The sequence below is a fragment of the Aulonocara stuartgranti genome (genome assembly GCF_965226115.1).
Source record: "Aulonocara stuartgranti genome assembly, chromosome: 20".
Classification (NCBI taxonomy): domain Eukaryota; kingdom Metazoa; phylum Chordata; class Actinopteri; order Cichliformes; family Cichlidae; genus Aulonocara; species Aulonocara stuartgranti.
In genome coordinates this window covers 18,140,261-18,162,001 of record NC_138956.1, presented here as the reverse complement: position 1 = coordinate 18,162,001, position 21,741 = coordinate 18,140,261, and the positions used below count along the sequence as shown (strand labels likewise).

At 41.3% G+C, this 21,741-nt stretch overlaps 1 protein-coding gene across 5 annotated transcripts in view; it reads right to left on the bottom strand.

Annotated features, from left to right (window-relative positions):
* Window positions 1-4,498: 4,498 nt before the first annotated feature.
* Window positions 4,499-21,741, bottom strand: part of atp2b3b (ATPase plasma membrane Ca2+ transporting 3b) — a 106,027-nt gene continuing 88,784 nt past the window's right edge. For 2 of the 5 annotated variants that reach the window (XM_082517600.1, XM_082517601.1), the window contains 4 exons: window positions 19,688-19,795; window positions 19,245-19,427; window positions 18,098-18,257; window positions 10,116-10,232 (listed from right to left, as the gene is read on the bottom strand). In XM_082517600.1, coding sequence (XP_082373726.1) covers window positions 10,207-10,232; window positions 18,098-18,257; window positions 19,245-19,427; window positions 19,688-19,795 — 477 coding nt within the window. In that variant the 3' untranslated portion in view covers window positions 10,116-10,206. Of the gene's footprint in view, window positions 10,233-18,097; window positions 18,258-19,244; window positions 19,428-19,687; window positions 19,796-21,741 lie in introns of all 5 variants that reach the window. The other 3 variants (XM_082517598.1, XM_082517599.1, XM_082517602.1) reach the window with 2 other exon arrangements.

Here is a 21,741-nt window from a genome sequence, read left to right as displayed (position 1 = left end):
CTATCAAAGCTTTTTTTTAAAGCTTTAGCTCTTAGCAATGTAATGTGTAAACCACTTATTGAAGCCTAAACAGAAACACATGAAAGGAAATCCTGTTTCTTTATTAATCACTAGAGCATGTTGCATAAAAAGAGATGATGTGTGCTAAAGTCAGGGTTTAAAAGCCGGACAGTGTTTTTTGTTTTAGTTTTTTGTTTTTTTACACAACACCAGAACGACTGCAGGTGTCCGTAAATTGCGGTATTTGAGAAGAGGAGCAAGAATTCAGAAGAGGAGAAAGCATAAAGGGGGTGACTTTTTAAAAGTGTCAGGTAATTTAAAATGCAAAGTTTTTATCAACTCAACAAACATCAGCAAACACACAAACTTGTGTGCAGCGTGTAGTTTGTCACACAGTATGTTGCTAGCGCAAGCTCCAGCTGCTGTATTTCACAGGGAAAGAAAACAAAGAGAGCTAACTTCACTCAGAGATAGAGAAATATAAGAAAGACAGGACAAGAGAAGAGAAGAAGAAGAGAGGAAGAACTGCTCAGTGAGATTTGATAAACTGGAAATCCTCATGTTTTTAAGTTAGATATTGGGTCTGTACATGTGACATAATATTTTTTCATATTGTGAAACATGCTGCAAAACAAACTGAGGCAGACTAATTGTGCTATTTAAAGGCTGCATGAAAATCCTCTGCAGGTTAATTCAGGATAGCAAACCGGTTAGTTTGCTGTACTGTGATGGATTTAAAGTAAAAAACAGTGTGTGACTGGTGTGGCTGTGGTTTCTTGGTCAGAGTTAGGTTACATCAAGTGAAGCAGGGATTTATATGAAATTTAGCTGATGATGCTGAGATTCATTTACTCAATTCCACCTTCATACCAACTTTATACTGTCTAATATAAAGACAGTGTACTGTAAGTGTAGAGGATGAAAATCAGGCAGGACAACTCATGAAACATCTTTTGACATCTGGGCCCTGTTTCAGGAAGCCGGTTTAGTGGAAAAACTGAGTAAGTATACCCTGAGTTAACGAAAACTCTGGGTTTTCGGTTTCACAAAGCGAGTTCAGCTGAAGCCTGAGTGAGTCACTATGACGACACACTCCGTGAAGCTAACCTGCCCCCTAGCAGGTTTACTACAACTAACCCTGACTGTCTCCGCCCCTTTGTCGGAAACCTGACAGTAGGAAGTGTCGGACATGGCGTGTCCCTTCCTTGAAGAGCCAGTAGATCGTGAAGCCCAAATTCTCCGCAGAGCTCTCCGCCGGGAGAGAGTGATCAGAGCGCGTTTGGACATTTTATCATTTCCTGATGATTTTCTGTGCGAACGTTACCGTTTCTCAGCACAATCTATAATTTATTTGGATAACATCCTCAGGCCATATATTACGCATGTGACACATCGCGGACATGCTCTCAGTTCATTGCATATTATTTGTATTGCACTTCGGTTTCTTGCAAACGGGAGCTTTCTGTATAATATTGGTGACGCTGAGCACGTTTCCAAGGCTACCGTCTGTCGGGCAGTCAGGAATGTTACAGTTGCACTGAAACGTCTCCTGCACTCGTTTGTGGTGTTCCCCGGTCATAGACCCACAAGATTTATCAAAGAGGGATGCCACAAAATTGCAGGTATCAGGATGACCAAAACTTAATGTATGATGTGGTGATACTTGGACTACTACTTAAATTGCACATTTATTTTCAGGGTTCCCAGGCGTGATTGGCTGTACAGATGGCACTCACATTCCAATCATTGCTCCTTCAGTAAATGAAGGAGACTATGTGAACAGGAAGTCTTTCCACAGCATTAATGTACAGGTACATAGTTCCCTGTAGCATGTCAAACTAACAAATTATTTCATTATAGTAATGGATGCTAATTTGTGTTCTCTGCACTGTGAAGATCATATGTGATGCTGCCAACATTATCACAAATGTGGAAGCCAAGTGGCCAGGCTCTGTCCATGACTCACAAATATTCCGTGAATGTACACTGAGCACAAAATTTGGACATGGTGAGTTGAGAATACTTTAAAATATATAAAGACCAATTGCTTCAGGGACATTTGAACTGAAGTGTACCCTTCTGTCTTAGGAGAGTTCACTGGCTACTTGCTTGGTGATAGGGGGTATCCATGTTTACCCTATTTGCTTACCCCTTACCCTGACCCTGAACCGGGCCCACAGCAGCGATATAATCTGGCTAATTGCAGGACAAGAGCCAGAATTGAAATGACTATCGGAATGCTTAAGGCCCGGTTCCAGTGCCTGCAAAGACTCAGGGTCACCCCAGAAAGGGCATGTGACATTATTGTGGCATGTGTGATTCTTCACAACATTGCCACAATTAGAGGAGAACACTGTCTTTCTGAACCAAACATCAGCAGTGATCCAAACCATGAACATCCTGACCCTCCCACGGACATACAAGATGGAAGAGCAGTCAGAGACACCATATGTCACAATCATTTCTTTTGACCCATCACCTCAACATGTTGAAAGAAGAATAAACAGATTTTTTGTTCAACTGGCTTTATTGGTCGCCTGTATTTCCTGTACACAAAGTATTAAAAGATGTAAACCTCATAAAGTGTCTCTGTTGCTTCCTCCTCTGTAACAGCTGTCAATGTTTCTTCATTATTTTCCTGTAGTAAAGAAATAGACAACATTGCTGTTCTACTGTAAACTCATATAATCTGTGGAGTATTACTCACAACTGCATGTTGGTCTGGCTCAACAGGAGGCTGCACCAGATGCAGTACACCATCACCATCAACTGATAGAATATGAGGTTTATACAGGTCACTTATAACTTACAAGGGACCAAATGGCAATTAACAAACATACCAAGCACCTTACACTTCATTGTCATTATGCTCTCAAAGACAACCAAGGCTGAGGGAAGGCAAGATCAGTCGGAAAATAACTTCACTACAAAATAATCCATTATGGTAAAGAGTTTATCAAATGAATGAGTAGCACTGCAAAGGTGACTGTGAAGAAAGGATGTATGCACATCATGTATTATTTTGAATTTACCCCTTATGTAGGCACTTGTGTCTTGCGGGGTTATTGCCTCAGAGGATGTCCCCGCAGAGATGCCTTCGGCCACAGGGCGCCCACTGTTTTGGCTGAGGGCCAACTGCTCAGCCTCTGTGAGTGGTGGTGGTGGAGGACCCCCACCTGTTTTTCGGGCCTCCGCTTTTTTTCTGTTGGCTATAACGGGCCACATTTGAGCATACAGAGTAAGCAAATATGTACTTGTAATGTGCTCAGATAATTTCAATAAGTGCTTACAGAAAGAAAATTAATGTAGCCTCTAACTGCAATTGATTTACATGGGACAAACAGACCAAGCACTATGGCTCATAATACAATTACACCTTACCTGTTTGGACTATATTTTTATATTTCATTTTTACTTGCTGCCAGGCACGTTTGGGGCCTGTTGGGTTGCACCTGCGCTCACATCACATCACAAAATAAAATGTATAAAATAACAAATAAAATAACATATGATAAAATAACGTGTTAAATGGGTGGAAATCCCTCGATCAATGTTTATATTAACACTCACGCATTGACTCTGTCGGCTATGTTTTGCCATGCATGCTTTTGCAGCTGTGGCTGTGTTACTTTTTTCCGCGGAATTTGCATGTTATCAGCATATGCTGCCATCAGAATTTCGGCCTCAAGCGCCTTCTTTCCCTCCGTCTCCATGGTGACTCGCTTAATCTGTGCTCCGCTTATCAGGGCTTTATGTATCCTCGTCCGCGCGCTTCACTTGGGGTTAAAGCAACTCCGCGTTGACTGAACTAATTGTTATCAGCCTTTCTGAAACGGAATATTCCGAGTTGGACAGTTCGGGGTTACTCAACCGTGAGTGTCGTTTTTCACTCTGAGTTTTCCAAACCGGCTTCCTGAAACAGGGCCCTGGTCAATCCACTTTACATATTCCCATCTAGTGATATTATTTTATCATTGTGTTAATATATCACAAGGTTCAGTTAGCTTTGCACAAAAATGGAAACCTCCAAAGAGCTACTTTTCATCTTGAGTACATTTTTACTTGCGTAAAGAGGTTGAATCAGTACTAGAGTATTTTTTTTTAACAGTAGTATTTGTACTTCAACTTAAGTACAGAATGTTTGTACTTTTGTCAACTCTGTTTATACATACACAAACCTCGTTAACTTTAATATCTGAATTCACCATTGTGACAGGATGTATTACAGAAAATAAGAAACAGCATAACAAGCCCACTTTAATACTATCCACTCCACCTGTTTGACAAGCCACCATGTTTGTTGCGCAAGAGGTTTATTGAAGAAAGTAGCTGAAGCGTCAGGTTCATTGATGAAGAAACCCACACAGATATAAATCCTCGATGTTCATCAGGTGATTTTAGTTACCTTTGAGGGACAGGATGATGCATCACCTTGTGCAGAGGTTTGAAAATGGAAGGGCATTCCTGCATTATTGTGAACAAACAACAGGACCACACAAACTTTGTCAAAGTTATTATTGTAGAATACTTTGATTTTTTTTTCTTTCATACAGACAAAAGGTGTTGGACTTAATTCCCATTAAATTCTCTTAGATTTCCATACAGACTTAGTCTACAGTATACAGGTGTGTTCTTTCTCATATATAGATATTTATTCGCTTAAATAACAGGCAGGTAACTCTTTAATATATTCAATAGTCTTCATGGTTTGTTTTTTTTTCTTTTTTTTGGTCTTTTTTTTTTTTTTTCCTTTTTTTTTTTATTTCAGCACAGTTAAGGCTGCATTTTCTGTCTGCAGAACAGGACTGCTTTGTGCAAGAAGGGGGACCATTCCACACATAATATTTACAATAGTATGTATAATGAATAATGTAAAAGCCTTCATTTGTTCCTGTGGTAACATGGCAGTAAATACTGGTGGCAGATCTAAAAGAGCAGCCTAAACAGCACATGGAAGCACTGCACTTCTGCAGTCTCTAGCTCTGCATCGCCTTCTGATTCTCCATCTTCTGGGTCCCCACTTTGTCCAGTCTTTCAGACTATAATGAGGTACATTTGTATCTCCTGTTCTCTATTTATAGAGTGGTGTCTCTGGTCTTAAGAGACTGTAAGCATCTCTGCACCTCAGCACACTTCAGGGGCTGTTCACTGGACAGAAAACACAGCCCTCAGAATATGCTCAGGAGAATGTGCAACTGTCTTTCCATCAGTGGGAGCACCGGTGGAGAAAATCAAGAATAATAATCATAATAATAACAATATAATACAAGCGCTTCCATTTTGTTGTTCCTCTCTTTACAAAAAGCAATTCAAATAAAAGAAAGAAACATTTAAAAAAAAAGTGTAACAGGAACATAGTACCTGTAAATCAAAGATCCACATGTGCACATTTGGGCGATCTGTACAATGGTGCAGTTGTACAATTTAGAATTTTGATAAATAATTCTGATAAATATATTCTTCTTCACATTGTTTTGTCTTTTGTGAATCTGGCTCACAACATCATGATGTAACATGGCTGGACAGATGGACAGAGATGCCTGGACAATCAAATTTACACCACTTGAGATTATTGCCCTGTAGTCTGGTGTGTGTGTGTGCGTGTTTTCATACATACAGAAAAAAGCACTGATGTAGCTGTGCTGAAATAGAGGAGACTTGAGCAGGATGTGCGCATGCGTGCGTGTGTGTCTGTGTGTGTGAGAGACAGAAAGAGAGTGAGCGAGAGGAAGAGAGCAGATGTGGAGAGATCAGAGCCTAAATGACTTACCAACACATAAAGTGTGACATTAATGATACCAAATGCATGCTTCAAAACAGACAGACCTATTGGTCACCACCTGCCCCACCCAGCTCAGGTCGGTTTAGGGTGGTGACGATGATGATGAGCATTCAAGAAGACAAGAGTTCTGTACAGGTAAGGGTGTTCCCAGAAAGCCCTGCGCACTTACTGAAACAGAACTAGCAGGACAGATGCGTTCTCTCACTGTGGTTTTAATCCAATGGTTGGGTGCGTTTGTCGACATGGCAGTCTTTTGCATAACGTCTGCCCTTGCCTTAGTCTGGCGGTGGGACAAGTCAGCTGCAGGGGAGGTGGAGGGGCAGAGAAAGGGGAGGTAGCAGGAGTTTGCATTGCTTTGAGGTGTCACACTCTGAGGCAACATGAAGTCAGCGGTCCACCCACACCTAGTACAATATGGGATACAGGAGGGCGCTCTCACAGCTGCTCTGGAATGTGATGTTTGGAATGTATGTTCCATGGAATGTCAAGGTGGAGGTGATGTCACTGGTGTCATCACTATGGTGGATATCTGATTTTTTTTTTTCTCTTCTTTTGTTGTTTTCGTTGGGCTGTGTGCTCATGCAGTGTGTTATGGCCTTTTAGGTTGGCAGCTTAGACATAATGTCTGGCAAAGTGGCTGACTGGGTTTCTTGTAGTGAGTTAGATAAAGGCATGGGTTCAGCAGGAAGTTAGCTTAGTTTAGCTTAGCTTGACATAAAGACTAGAAACAGTTCAGTTCTTCTAGCAGCACGTATAAAGCTCACAGGTTAGATGTGGTTTAATACAGAAGTGTACTTAGCCTGACCCATAAATCACTCTGCACACAAACCTTCCTAAAACCATGACTTATCCTTCTATTTCTAACCATTTCTTTTAGGGATTCTCAAAGTTTAGATGATTGGTTTCCAGCTTAGCAAGCCTACATTTACTTCACTGTTTGTCTATCCAGATGTTTTTTTATATGGGTAATTGTGGTTAATTGTTTGTTTGTTTTTTAAACACTAGTGAGCTGTTCTATTTTTTTTACACTGAAATTGAGTTGAGTCATATCTCCTTCTGCACTGCATCACACCATGGTGTGATCCACAGATGTACAGTAATGTAGTTGCTGGCTATGTTTTTAAGGGCTATGACCTGGAAAGGACTTGGTTGATACTTTTGTTTGTTACCAGAGGCTTTGGCCTTATTTCCTGGATGTGTGTTGAAAAGTGAATGAAATGCAGCAAGTTTAAATTCCATGCCCTTTCATCTTTTATATGATGAGGCACCACAACAGCAAACCTTAAGAAAGCTCTGTTGTAAAAACTGTAATAGATCTAGATTAGTGTCACAAAGAAAACTTACTACCTGTTTCATGAGCCTGCTGTCCAGAGTCTGGCTGGGGATGTTTTAAGCCCTGAAATCTTTATTGCATCCAGTTTTAATTTTAAAATAATTTAATAAATGAGACTTGGACCTGCATAAACAGCATAAAGTGGAAATAATGTGTCAACAACTATGAGACCATTATTGGGACTGTGAGCTTTGTGGTGTAGCAGCAGCAGTTCCTCTTGTTTGCTGTCTAAAACATCCTCCTGCAGCACAGTCCACTGTCACCACAATGATGCTCTTTCTTGTAGCAGTTTGATGTCTCTTGACAGCCAAGAGAGAAGAGATTTTGACCTGCACGTGTCCTGTGTTTTTTAAAGGTTACAGAACCATCAATGTATAGGCTTAACCCCTGTATCAAACACTATCAGCCTTCACTCACTACTATTGTTATATCTGCATTTAGGATGGCATTTACAGATCCTTATCTGTGTGTCATATGTTTTCATAGATATTGTGACAATAATAATGCATTGGATTTATATAGCGCTTTTCAAGGCACCCAAAGCACTTTACAATGCCACTATTCATTCACACACTGGTGGATGTAGCTACGGTTGTAGCCACAGCTGCCCTGGGGCAGACTGACAGAAGTGAGGCTGCCATATTGCGCCATCAGCCCCTCTGGCCAACACCAGTAGGGTAAAGTGTCTTGCCCAAGGACACAACGACCAGGACAGAGAGCCCGGGGATCGAACTGGCAACCTTCCGGTAACAGATACACTTCCCAACCCCCTGAGCCACAGTCGCCCCAATATGAAAAGCTGTCAGACTTTAACTAAGATTTTGCTTGTTTCCCTGGCACAAAACAAAAGCAACAAAATTGCATAACTCAAAAATTTAAAAGGGAGACGTCACGTGGTAATTGGAGTGCTTTACAGGTGTTTCTGAATAAGTTAGGCTAGCTCTTTATGCTAAATGGAGCTAACTAGCTAAAACACATAGCCTTATATCTGTACAGAGTAATGAAGGGGAATGCGCAAGGACATAATAACATTTACAATATGCTCTTCTTGGTTGTACCTGATATCTAAAAGTGAACACTGACATTAGATGCGGGCATGTGGTTGAGACACTGAGCAGGTTAAAATGGCACAATCCTTTTGTCTGCGCAGAGGGCGCTGGTTACGTAACAGAGACGACCTGATCATGTGAGCAGGAGGGGCTTCCAACCGAGTGCACGTTAAGTCTTAAAGGGCCTTCGCCTGTGCATTGCGTGTTTGATGGCATTTAAAGGGTTAATGCTTCCCAAGCATTCAGCTTTTTTTTCAAAAAGAAAAAAGCTGACACACACGCACCGACAAACTCTTGGACGTAATGCGACAAAATGAGCAAAGGAGGAACAGCAAGAGAGAAGACGATGGGACACGGAACAGAAATGAAGGGACTGGAAGAGGATGTCAGCCATGGAGGTTGCCCAAGGTGACAGGTGCAGATATTCCCCATGCATACTGGGGATATGGCAGGAGGCTTGAAATGAAATTTACACAGTAATATATCCAAATTAACATGACATCTCATACACTGTTCATCTCAGAGCAATATTCCAGATAACAGGTCATGTGAACAAATGGGGCAGCATTCAAAGACAAAGTGAGGTGATGAATGAGTTCTGTGTTGTTGCTTCCCAAACATTTATATCTATGTACCTATAGACAGATACATAGATATAAGTGCCCTGATCTTTTAGACATTGTCACAGCCATTGTATTTAAATGAACAGCAACCTTTTTTTGTTATGCTTTTGTTTGTTTTTTTCAGAAGAGACAAGACAATATACGTACACACAATGAACGAGAAAGAGGGATGAAAGAAAAATAACTCAAAGTTTCTGAGAAGAAATAAAATGATATATAAGAACGAAATAAATGAGCACCATTATGTTGGGAAATAAATGAATGGGAAATGGAAATGACTGTTAAAGCTTTAACAAAGCGTTTTACTTATACTACAAGCAAAGTAGTGACTTTGAAGCGGCTGCAGAATCTACCCAGATAAATGGTGGTAGATAAATGGTGGTGGAAAGTGGGTGACGACAACATTAATGATGAACACCAATAGAAATGGAGTGAGTCAGCCCCCATAGCCGCATGGCCTTGTTCTGCTGAAGCATTAGGGAATGTGTGGTTTTCTTCTGGACGTCTGCCCCCCCCCCACTCAGACCCTGCCAAAGCAGACCTGCAGGTGTGTGTGACAAGAGCGTGCATGAAGTTGGTGTGCAGCTGGGCAGGGTGAGTGGGGTTCCACAAGAAGGGGGTGACAGACTGAGTTGGATGGTTTTGTGGGTAAAGGAGGGGAGGGACTGGGGTGAAGGTGGGAAGTCAGACTGAGAGGGCTGGGGTAAGGGCAAAGGGAGGGAAAGTGGCAACATGTTCTCAGGGAGTTGTAAGCAGAAGTCTCCGGCCATTGTCCACTCCCTCCTTGTCCTTTGCTCCCTCTTGTGAGCTTGTTGAAAGGGCGATTAGATGAAAATGTCATGTGTGTAGGTCCTCAGCCCTCTCTTTTTCTCACCCTAACTTCATCCCCCCTTTTTCCACCCCCCCTCCCAAACCCAAGTTCAGATCAGTTATAAGGAGGTCTCCACACAGTAGAGATGGGCCGGGTAGGGGGTTGAGGGTTTCACCGGCCTGTCCCTGCCATGATGATTATGGTGGAGGTGGTGGTGGTGATGACGGGGGCTTCGGTTGTAGGTGATGACTGCGTTGGTGCTGTTTCGGTTGCTGTAGGCGACCATTGAATCAATGCTGCTGCTGCTGCTGCTGCTGCTGTTGTTGTTGTTGTTTCGGTTGCATGGGGTCACCGGGAGGCTGTACTGGCGGTAGGGCCGGGTGGGATGGGTGCGAGGCGGGGGTTGGGGCTGGGTGGGAGGCGGGGGCGGCTTGCGGAGGGCCGGGTGCAGGTGCTGGTATCTGCTGAGTTCTGATTCGTCATCCACATCGGTGTCGTCGATCAGCGGGATGTTGTGGATGAGGTCATTGATGAGGAACTCTGGGTGGACCATGAAGTTGTGGATGGAGTTGCGGGATTCCGGTTTCTCCCGGCCCTCGTACAGTGAACTACGGAATGCTTTCACCACTCGCATCTGCCCAGAAGAAAAGAGATCAGGGAGAGACCACAAAAAAGACAGAGGAGAAAGTCAGAGAAAAAGAAGAGAAAAAGGAGACATGGGACCCCAAAGACAGACCCACTTGTGTCCTCCAGCAGACAAACAGAGTAAGAGACAAGCAGACACTCAGGGCCAGGTGGCTGCAGTTAAAATAAAGGCAATGTAACTTCTAATGGTCAGTTAAATTTTTGACCAAGAGCTGCTGTGGAAGCTGAAATTAATAGGACTCGCTCAGGACAAAGGACAAAGGCACATCAATCTTCCACTTTTTAAACAGAGTACAAGTAAAATAATATTTTGAAATGATAAAATATGCTTCATTTTTTTTTTACTAAGATTTAAGGTGTTTTGACACTGCAAGTGACTAGTGCTCTTCAGAATGATATCAATCATTCTAATCGACACATCAATATTATTTTCAAGGATAAGAAACCCTTAATTGTATGGTAAGTTCATTCTCTTAACTTTGGATATGGTTAGGCTAGCGCTATATCTCTTGCTTTTTTTTGTTTTTTTGTTACTTAAGTTAAGCTAAACATAAACATCAAACTCTTAGTATGAAGAAAGATTTTGAAAAAGATTTTTAAAATGCTCAAATACACAAATCTGAACTGATACCCTTCTTGTGTCAGTCTGCTAAATATAAATGTACAGCTAGCACACTGTTAGCTAGGTCTTGATTCTGATCTTCTGCTCTTGATTTATCCTGTTTAAAATCCCCATCGGAGCAGTAGCTTTAAAAAAAAAAAGAATTTATTTATTTTACATGAATTACATTTAGAATTTAAGTAAAAACACAATAAAAGCATTTAATAAATGATGAATAAGTGATATTATATTTTAGGCTTTAAGGTGCTAAATAGTATGTGTCATCTGAACAACTTGACAAATTAGTTCAAATCCCTACTTAGCTGTTTTCGCTCTGCCCCACAGATGCCTTTTTGAATCATGCATCTTTAATTGCCCAGAGTGATCAAACCCAACTTCTTCATGCCCTAAGCCCCTTGATGTCATAGATTTTAACACTGTATTCTTAAAAGCAGCATAAATACTGTAAGACCTATGTTTTTAATATTTATATTATGGCATGGATTCAGGTAAGAAGCAAGTTAAGAAAATGCTATAAAGATGACGTGAGAGCACAAATTGATATAATCATTTGACTGGTATGGAAGAAGGTTGACAAATAGCCATGGAAAGGAAAACATGGATTAAATAAATATATTTATAACTTTGTTTAGATAGATGTTGTTTTAGGTAGTTTATTTCTACATCTGGATCTGCATGATGTCATTGAAAGTGGACATCCCTAACATAGACAAAAACAGCCCTGGCTATGACCACAGAAGTCTCTTCTAGCTGTTGCTTAGACCTGTTGTTTATGAAGGGAGGCCAATCAAAAGAAAGTTGGCTTAAAGTGAGGGTAGTGTTAAAGGACGAGTTTCTTTCAGACAGGACCTCTATGACCTGAGAGGTTGTTATAAGACAGCAGAATAGGTCATCTTGAAAATAAATTGGTGCATTTCATTTAATTGAGATATATCACCATATCATGTAATAACCACCTAAGTCCTTTGTGTTGCCTGCATGTATGATCCATTCTGGATAGAAACACATTTTTCAGAAGCTACACCACATTGTTAAATAAGCAGAATAGATCTTGTTTAAAGTTTTTAACTATATCACCATCCAAACCATGGCACTGCACTAATTTAATAGCAATCTGTCTGACAATTGAAGATTAATTATACTGGGGTAACATCATATCTGGATTAATTTAGCGTCAGCTAGACATCCACCTGATCCTGTGTGTCTCCAACACACAAAAGTGAAAAATAAATAGTTTTAAAATGAGTTGGCTGATGACATGTTTCTGTCAGTTCTCACACATCGGTCACACCTTACAAGACAAAAACATTCAGTAGCCACCATCACAAAAAACACTAAAGCTGCAGAAACTTTACATCACACACACTTGGCATATGTGTCTATATGGCTGTTTGTGTGTGTGCAATCTGTTGGGCTGGTGATACATTATGCATGGGAAAAACACTCATACCTCAGCACACAGGATCACAGGCATGCACACACAGATGAAGGTGTTTGTTAGGCACAAATGGAGAAAGAAGCAGGAATGGTGAGTGTGTTAATTCAATATACAATAAAAGAAGAATTTTGCAAGAACCTATAGCAGTGACCAAACACACATACACACATAAATAATACATGCATGCAGCAGAGTGGACCAGAGTTATCTCCACATCGTGCAGTTTGGAGTCTGAATTCCGCATGCATCGGGCAGCTGTCAGTCATGGGAGCTGTTTGTTAAAGAGAGCTGCTTTATAAACACAGCCAAACTGTGAGTCATTCAGTCAGCACCCCGACACGTGTGCTCATGCACATGTGCAAAGTGTTCTGTGTGCCATGCAGCAGTGACAGACAGGAGAGCAGAGTGACAAGAATGATGACGATGAAGTTGCTGCGGGATGTAAAATAACAAATCTTGCAAAACAGAAAAGTGACATCATGAAGAATCAGCAGGTTAGAACACTATGTGATTAGCTAGATTACTAGTAAGAAAAGAGTGAAGCTTGGGTGTCAGCCCTGCCACAGAGAGAGACAGTCAGGTCATGCTTAATCAGATCTTTGTCACTTACACTCTCTTTCTGTCTCTCCCTCTCTCTCACAGACATGCTCGCACACAAACACACGCACAAGTGAGTTTTACGAGTGCACTTCAAGGTGGTGTATGCGTGCATAAACACATTCCTTTGCCATAGCAGTTGGTCCATGCACCCATCTCCAACGCCCAAACAGAGGAAAAGAAGCAGCATGAGCTCAAAAGAAAGAGAGACAGTTTAATGCAAATATACTGACAGGCAGAGGCAGACAGAGCCTTATACAGAGACAGTTTGGCCGAATGAGATCGGCAAAGAAAAAGCTTCATGTTCACTGCAACACCTACTGGAGTCCCAACTGTGATTATGAGAGGCGGATGGTCAAGCAGCTGAATGGAGTTCAATGCTGCAGTTGGCCAAACTAGGAGAAGTCTCTATATATGACTCTGGCTCATATGATAGACTGAGAGACATACAGATGTACAGACAGACGGTCAAGCGGTAGGTTCAGTGCTTATCTGTTTTTCCAAAGAGCATGTCAGACAGTAGAAAAACACCTCATGCAGCCTGAGAAGGTTTCAGAATGTTACTTTCTCACTTCGTCAGTGCTCGGTTTGTTTTCATTTTGTCTCCATGGTAAGAGTAAACTTTCGAGTATATGACGCCCACCAGTGTGACCAGAGAGGCCCGGAGGTCAGGGCACTGCTGTGTTACTTATTCCTCTCAACCATTTCTTTTCTGTCTCTCCCTCTCTCCCTGTTGGCTCTTTCAGCAGTGCTTGATGGAAAAACAATGATGGTTAAAGTACGAGGAGAAAAAAGGGCGCTGGAAGATAGAGAGGCAAAAGAACTGCTGATGAGAAGAGACTGCAACATAAATACTGGGAGAAGCTGTGAGGTAGATGACTGGTTAATGGTTCTTAATTCCCGAATTGAGGCCCAACTGAAGAGGCATTCACCCCTGGTATAATGAGCTGTAATCCATAGTGACACCTTGTGGCATTAAGAGCATCTTTTCTTCATATGTCATATGCTCACATCCCATTTAAGGGTGGAGGCTGATGTATTTTTTTAATTTTTAATTTAAAAATTCTTTACTAAAGAACTGAATGGATTAGAGTAAAATAGCTTATTGCCCTTTGTTTTTTCCCGACAAAAGTAAACTTAAAGGTTAATCTCTTTAATGGGACTTGCTCATGGAATTAACTAACTCAGCTTGAAATGAAATGAAACTGGATCCATAGATCACTTCTAAAGATCCAGAGGAATCTCTAAGATCCAACACAGCTCAGGTGAATGACGGCAATAAACAAAGACTTTTATCATTTTTATATCTCCACTTATTATTTGTGATATTTCCTTCGGATTTGCCTTTGCTGTCTTCTCATAGAATTGGTCAGGGAGTCAGTGGTGTCAATGTCAGGGTGTAGGCACACCATAATTCAACAGGGCACAAGTCTGGTTGCTTTAGAAAGAACTTTGGGTAGTGGATTAGAGTCTGTCCCTGAAACAAACTGTGGATAAGCAGCAATGCTGGGGGACAGGCCACTCTGTTTGGATAGCATATGGGCATCTGCAAGTAATGTGAATTTGGTGCTTTGGTCCAATCAGACAACCAACCCCTGGCAATGAAGAGGACATTTCCCTCATCTTAAGAGGTCATTAAAAAAAAAAAAAGGGTGATAATATAAAACAATTTCCTGAATTGTGACAGCTTCACTGCCAACTTAAACTTGTGGTCACTCATAGTATTACAATCCAAATCTCTTTCACACTGTTAACAAATTAATATAAATAATCATAGAGTAAAACTGTTTACAGGACAGCCACAACTACTACAAGGCCAATTTTACCTTAAATATTTTTTAAAACAATTTTCAGTCCATTTGCCCCAGAAAAGTATGACTATCCCAGCTGACACTGGACGAGTTGCAGGGTATAAACTGGACACTGCATCAGGTCATATGCGTACATGTTTGCACTGGCATAGAAGAGGAAAATACTGAAAAAAAAGTGGGGATTTTATTTCTAAAAAAATGTCACTATAAAAAGATTAATTTATACCCCTTGTAAGCTGTTATAAAATCCAGTTCTAGCTATGTGTTATGTGTGCAACTACGCTTGCTTACACACCGCTTGTGAAAAAATAAAAATGGTGCTCACAGATTTCCAATTTCCAATAAACATTCAAATTACTGTAACACAAAGTCAAAAGAGAGCCATGACTTTGATTTTCCTCCGGATTGTGGGTGTAAAAGCACACTTTACCCACTGTAAGCAGGTTAGAATGCGGACATTCACTGATAGCAGTAATGTCTACAACCAAAGAACATCTCAATACTCACAAATTTCTCACAAAAAATGGTTAAGCATTTTTATCACGATTTTGACCAAAGGGACTATAGATGGCATATTAGGGCCACATTAAGAACAGAAACATTACTGTTAATTTTGAGAATAAAGTCAAAATCTTGAGATGAAACTCAAAAGACAAAAGCTAAAACACAATTTTGACTATGCAAGTTGTAGAGCGTATAGTAGCTGTGGCAGTGTTTGATTTGAAATGACAACTTAAATCTCAACATTCTGACTTCATTCTCAAAATATTATTTTAACTTTTATTTTAATAATATTTAATCTCAAAATCTCTTTCTGTAATCATTACAGAAAGCACTTAGAGTCCGTGGTAAATCTTTAACAGAAGAATCAGCATGCATTAGCTGAATGGTAGCATTTTATGGCAAAATCTTGGCCCACGTAAAGAAAGTGTTGTTTTGTTTCAGTTAATACAGAGGGAAAGATTCACCTTGACTGGCACATGCATAAAGAGCCATGGCTGAATACTCTTCCAGGCACATTACAATATGTGTTAGCACCATACTTTCATTGTTGGTTCACCTGACCTCTCGTTTAAGAAAAACCCTTTCTGAAATATATATATATATATACATTTCTCTGGCTTAGGCTTGTGACACATTCGGATTCATATTTTCTGCATAAACCAAGCTGGAGTTGAGAACAATGGGAGATTTTATTTGACCACTGGATGCCTCCAGACAGCACAAAGTGATTCAGAGAACACAACCTGGGTCACATCAGACTCAAAGTTAATGCTTGGTCCTTCACATTCTCTCCCTGTTCCATTTGTTTGTCCAAATCCATTTTGTTTCCCATCAGGGGCTCAGCCACTACAGGATGGCTGCAAAATGTAAAAAGTATGTGTCACGCTGCTGTTGAGTAACAGATTTGGACATAACAAGCTATTCGAATTAAGGTAGAAGACTAGAAAAAGCAAGCAAATGAGCTAGCAGACCTAAAAACTTGCTTCATACTTGGACTGTACATCCCTCCTTCCACTCCTCTACAACCAACTTTACACCAAACCAATGTTCTACTTCCAGTGTTGATTTTTTTAACATGCTATATTATAAAGTGTTGAAGTGAAGGATATGTTTCCAAAGTACTTAAACAAAGGCCAGGTTCCTCCTACTGTCTGCACAGGGTGATTGTGACAATGAGGTGTCAACAGTGCTGCCTTGGGCCTCTCTGTATTTACACCTACATGTGATGAGAATGGTGGAGAGGAGGTCAGCATGAAATGGAGGAAGGGAAGGATGGACGGAAGGGAGCAAGAAAGGTAAAGAGAAGCAACTGAGAAGACGGTTGATGACAATCAAATGAAGAGACAGCACAAACACACACATGCATGCACGCAGTCACGCAGACAGGTATACGAGCACAGGTGCACACACTCACACGCCAACAGAGAATACACACAAGTCAAACTGCAGCTCTCGGATATGTCAGCAAAGAACACGTGTTCAAACAGGCTTTCACACAGACGTGCAGAACTGACATACAAAGAAATCAAGAGAAAAGATGGAAGGGTGATTGCTATTCTAGTAAGAAAATGGAGGATGACAAAAAGGGATGAGGTAAAGGACAACGTAAGGTCCAAGAAAACTGAGAAAAAAAAATTAAATGAAGAGAAACCTACTAAAGAAATCTTATCAGTATGCTACACAAGAGCCTGTATTTAGATCTGATAAAATCTAAATACCACTACAAAAGAACAACTCTACTTATGAAGAACAATTAGAAAACATTTCACATAATATTTCTGCAAACAGGGAACCTGTAATATCTCATAAATAAGGAAGAAAGACAAGAAAGAGAAAACTGCCATTGAGAGAGAGAGAGAGAGAGAGAGAAAGGGGTGAGGAAAAACAAAGTGGACAGAGAGAGAAATCAGGACTTTTTGGAGACGTCAGGGGGCCAAACTTGTGACGTTGGAGCTGGAAATACTGTTACAGAAATAACCAGTTGACAACAATTTCAGCACCGAACAAAAGTGAGAGAAGAGGAAGAAGGAAAGCTAGAAAGATAGAGGCAAAAGGAACCGTTTCTTTATAAAACTACATTCTTAAAAAGAGCAGTGTGTTATAGGGCTTTTATACTCGAAGGTTTACAGTATTGCTGAAGCCACATGGAAGCCTTTTGTTAATGATAATGAATTCTATGGCAGTGAAAAATATTTGTAGCATTTTCCAAAGTATGTAGAGACTCAAGAATGTATTAGAGAAGTACTACATTGTGTTGTTGTTCAGAGAATAGAAAGACACCTTTACAATAGAGATTTTTACAACAGAGGCAAACCACAGTAACTACGCTTGACCTCAGTCACGGACAAGAAATAACACATTGTGCAGGAGGAGCTGTTATCTGCTCTCTAAACTTCAGGATGCATCCGTAGCTTCTGAGAATTATGCATAACAAACTCCTTGTTTTTTTAAAATCTGAGTCACTTATAAAAGTGTTGCATCTTTTGCATCAGGGCACATCAGACAGAGAGAGAACAGTTAGCTCCCTCCTGCACTGACAAACAACAAAAACAGTCTCTGGCCTGGGACCAGGAGTGGGTTGGGACCAGACCAGACAATACCAGAACTACACAGCCGTGGCAGGATTGGGTGCTGTTTGAAAGGGAGAATAAGAGCAAAGAACAGAGGACACATTGCACACAACACGAGTAGCGAGCGAGCCGGAGGGACACAACCATAGAGAGTCAAAATACTGCAGTCCACGTGCCGTGCAGCTGTGTGGCAGTGTGTGGGTGGTTGAGTGGGTGCGAGTGTGTGTTTCTGTGTCTCTGAATGAGTGTGTGAGTGTGTGCATGTATGCACGAATGCTTCTGTATGTGTGTACATGCGTTCGGCGGACTCACTCCCAGGGGCTGGGCTGGTATTGGCTGTTGCAGTAGAGAGAGCTACGTGAGAGGGGGTAGAGATAGTGTTTACGTCGTGGAGCTGACTGAGCACAGAGGAGCGCCGTCTCACCGCTCCCTGAAACGAACCGCTTCGCTTGAACGTGCTCACTACCTCCATCTGCAGGACAGAGATACAAACAGCATCATTCAGTAAGGGCAGGAAAGTCCAGTCTGAGTGTGTGCGTGTGTCTTTGGTCCTTTTAAAAGATTCTCCTGTCACAGACAGAGTAAAAAATTCTCTGATTTCAGTGTATCATAACTGATTCATGAATATTACTAACAAAATCTGTGCATCTACACACTACGCACTCAGACCAAACCCTCTTAATGAAAAACTGGCCACTTTATGCAAAGACAGGCACTTAAGCAAAGAGTCTGGGCTGGCTCTCTGACACTCCTTAGGAGGAGACTGCTGTCGTTTCCCTGTCTTAAAGTCCGCTCTCACACAAAGTTGTGCAAGAATCAATCAAAGCAATCAAGCGAATCAGTGGCCTGTCTAGTTGCATAAGCTTGCGTACAACATGTAAATACTCACTCCTGCACGCACAAACATATACACACACATACACTCACACCATTTATCTCCTGTTATGTTTCTGAGCATCTAAAATAGCACTCTCAAGGTAGAGAAGGCCATTGTGTGATTGTGACTTTGTGGAACAAAAAGGTTAGCTGCGTTGGGGAGAGAGAGAAAAACAAAAACCTGAATCATTATGTTTGGCACAATTCAGAAGAGCACAACAGCATGGATGAGAGAGACTGACTTTTGAAGAGTAAGAACAAATCTAAAATTGTAACTCTCAAAGAAGAGTCAAGCACTTCTTTCTTTCCAAAAGTCTCTTTAGTTAGCGTGTGACGGCCATGATACTAACAGTTTATTTAGGCAGTAAGAACACTCCCATAGTAATGTGGATTTTATCATGCTGCACATGACTAAAGAAGTGCAGCTCTTTGTGATTACATACCACATCTTTTAAAGATTCCCCAATCTATCTGTAATTAACCTTAAACAAACTGCTTGTGGTCATGACCAAGTGAAGCTTCTGGCTGACATGTCTAGAAATCTGTTGGTGAGACTTTTGGTTAGGGCCTGGTTAAACAGTACCTGGGTCTGGATACGGTTGAGGCCTCTGAACCAGAGGATCTGTCCACGGCGCAGCTCTCTTTCTGCACAGTCGATCTCCTCCTCATCCTCTGCCAGCTCCTCCCCTTCCTCCTCCCCTGGTTCTAGTCCCAACCCCGCCTCCTTCAAACACGGCAGTCGCTCTGCAGGAACTGTAGCAATCACCTGGAAGCCAGATTTGTAACAATGTTACTTGACCAGAACAAACCAGAGTGACAAAATAATGAGCAGCGTGTGTGCTTTTCCAACCTTAGTTCACATGCAGTGGTTTATTATTTAACTGTCAGTTTTAGCACAAAATAGCTCTGAAGTGTTCTCTCAGGCAGTGTGAATATATTTCCTTAGCCTCACCTTGGAAAAAACCAGGTCTGCCAGCCTACACTTGCTTAGTGTTGTTTGATTCAGCAGGCTAAAGAGCTACTTACCTGCCCCCAGAGCAGCTCTCCAACTCCCACAAACAGACACCAAAGCCACTGCTCGATGTTGAGAGGAGCACAGCTGAAGGGTTTCCCTCCAAACTGCACAATCACGATCTGCAGCAGAAACACAGGAAAAGAACTCATTACACATATACACAAACAAAGCAGAAAGCAGTGCTACACCATGTAGCTCTGCTCTATCCATCACTAACTTTCACACTTCTTAGCATATGACACAAGTCCCATGATAGGGGCAGAGTTCTCATGCCACCAAAACTTACAATCCCAACAAAAAGGGGAGTCCTAAGGGCTTAACACTGAGCCCTATTTCATCATGCCCAATTTCATCTAATCTTGCAAACTAATTAGGGTCGAGATTGGTTAGTACATAGATGGGTGATTACCGTTGAATACCAGAGCCTATTTGAGTGGTTGTGGCTTAGAATGGGTCAGCAAACAAAGAAAGTTTGTAATTGATCCTTGGCTCCACAAATCTATATGCTGAAGTATCATCAGGCAAAGTACTAAAGCAAGAGGTTCGTACGGAATCAGCCATTGGTGTGTGTGTGAATGTGAATGTTGTTGTTGTTTTTTCTACTCAGAGGACAATGTCTGAACATCAGGCTTTTCAATATGTTAGTGCTAACACTGATAAGTAAAAACCACAAATGATTATATTAAATAAAGGATGATATTACTTTCAGGTTGTGATTAATGTGGCAGAGGTATGTACACATACATATGAGGTCAGAATTACTAACCTCCCACCCAGAAAATGTCTGTTATTAAAGTAACTCTCAGGTGTTGTTAAATGGAACAAGAGAATTTCAACACAGCCAAATATCCTAGTTTTATGTGGATGCTTATATTATTTTACTTTGAAGACAGAAATACTTTTTTTTCCACAAAAAGCAATCATTTGCCTATCCTTTTTGCTCGATAACAGCCCGCAGTCATTTGTTGTCTCACTCATGTCTCCTGAGCAATCCACGCGGACTCTTCTTTGGTGAATCTCTCAAGCTCCTCCAGATTTTATGATCTTCTGGCATGGACCTTGGTCCACGAATTTTCAATGTGATTCAAGTCAGTGCTTGGTGCAGGCCAGCCAGTAATATTCACTTTGGTCTTCTGGAGGTATAATTTGGAACATTGTCGTGGGGGAAGGTGACAAAGTGACAACCCAGACCCAGTTTTGCTTCTGACTACTTAAAGCTTTCTTTCAAAATCTTTACATACAGTGGGGCAAAAAAGTATTTAGTCAGCCACCGATTGTGCAAGTTCCCCCACCTAAAATGATGACAGAGGTCAGTAATTTGCACCAGAGGTACACTTCAACTGTGAGAGACAGAATGTGAAAAAAAAATCCATGAATCCACATGGTAGGATTTGTAAAGAATTTATTCGTAAATCAGGGTGGAAAATAAGTATTTGGTCAATAACAAAAATACAACTCAATACTTTGTAACACAACCTTTGTTGGCAATAACAGAGGTCAAACGTTTACTATAGGTCTTTACCAGGTTTGCACACACAGTAGCTGGTATTTTGGCCCATTCCTCCATGCAGATCTTCTCGAGAGCAGTGATGCTTTGGGGCTGTCGCCGAGCAACACGGACTTTCAACTCCCGCCACAGATTTTCTATGGGGTTGAGGTCTGGAGACTGGCTAGGCCACTCCAGGACTTTCAAATGCTTCTTACGGAGCCACTCCTTTGTTGCCCGGGCGGTGTGTTTTGGATCATTGTCATGTTGGAAGACCCAGCCTCGTTTCATCTTCAAAGTTCTCACTGATGGAAGGAGGTTTTGGCTCAAAATCTCACGATACATGGCCCCATTCATTCTGTCCTTAACACGGATCAGTCGTCCTGTCCCCTTGGCAGAAAAACAGCCCCATAGCATGATGTTTCCACCCCCATGCTTCACAGTAGGTATGGTGTTCTTGGGATGCAACTCAGTATTCTTCTTCCTCCAAACACGACGAGTTGAGTTTATACCAAAAAGTTCTACTTTGGTTTCATCTGACCACATGACATTCTCCCAATCCTCTGCTGTATCATCCAT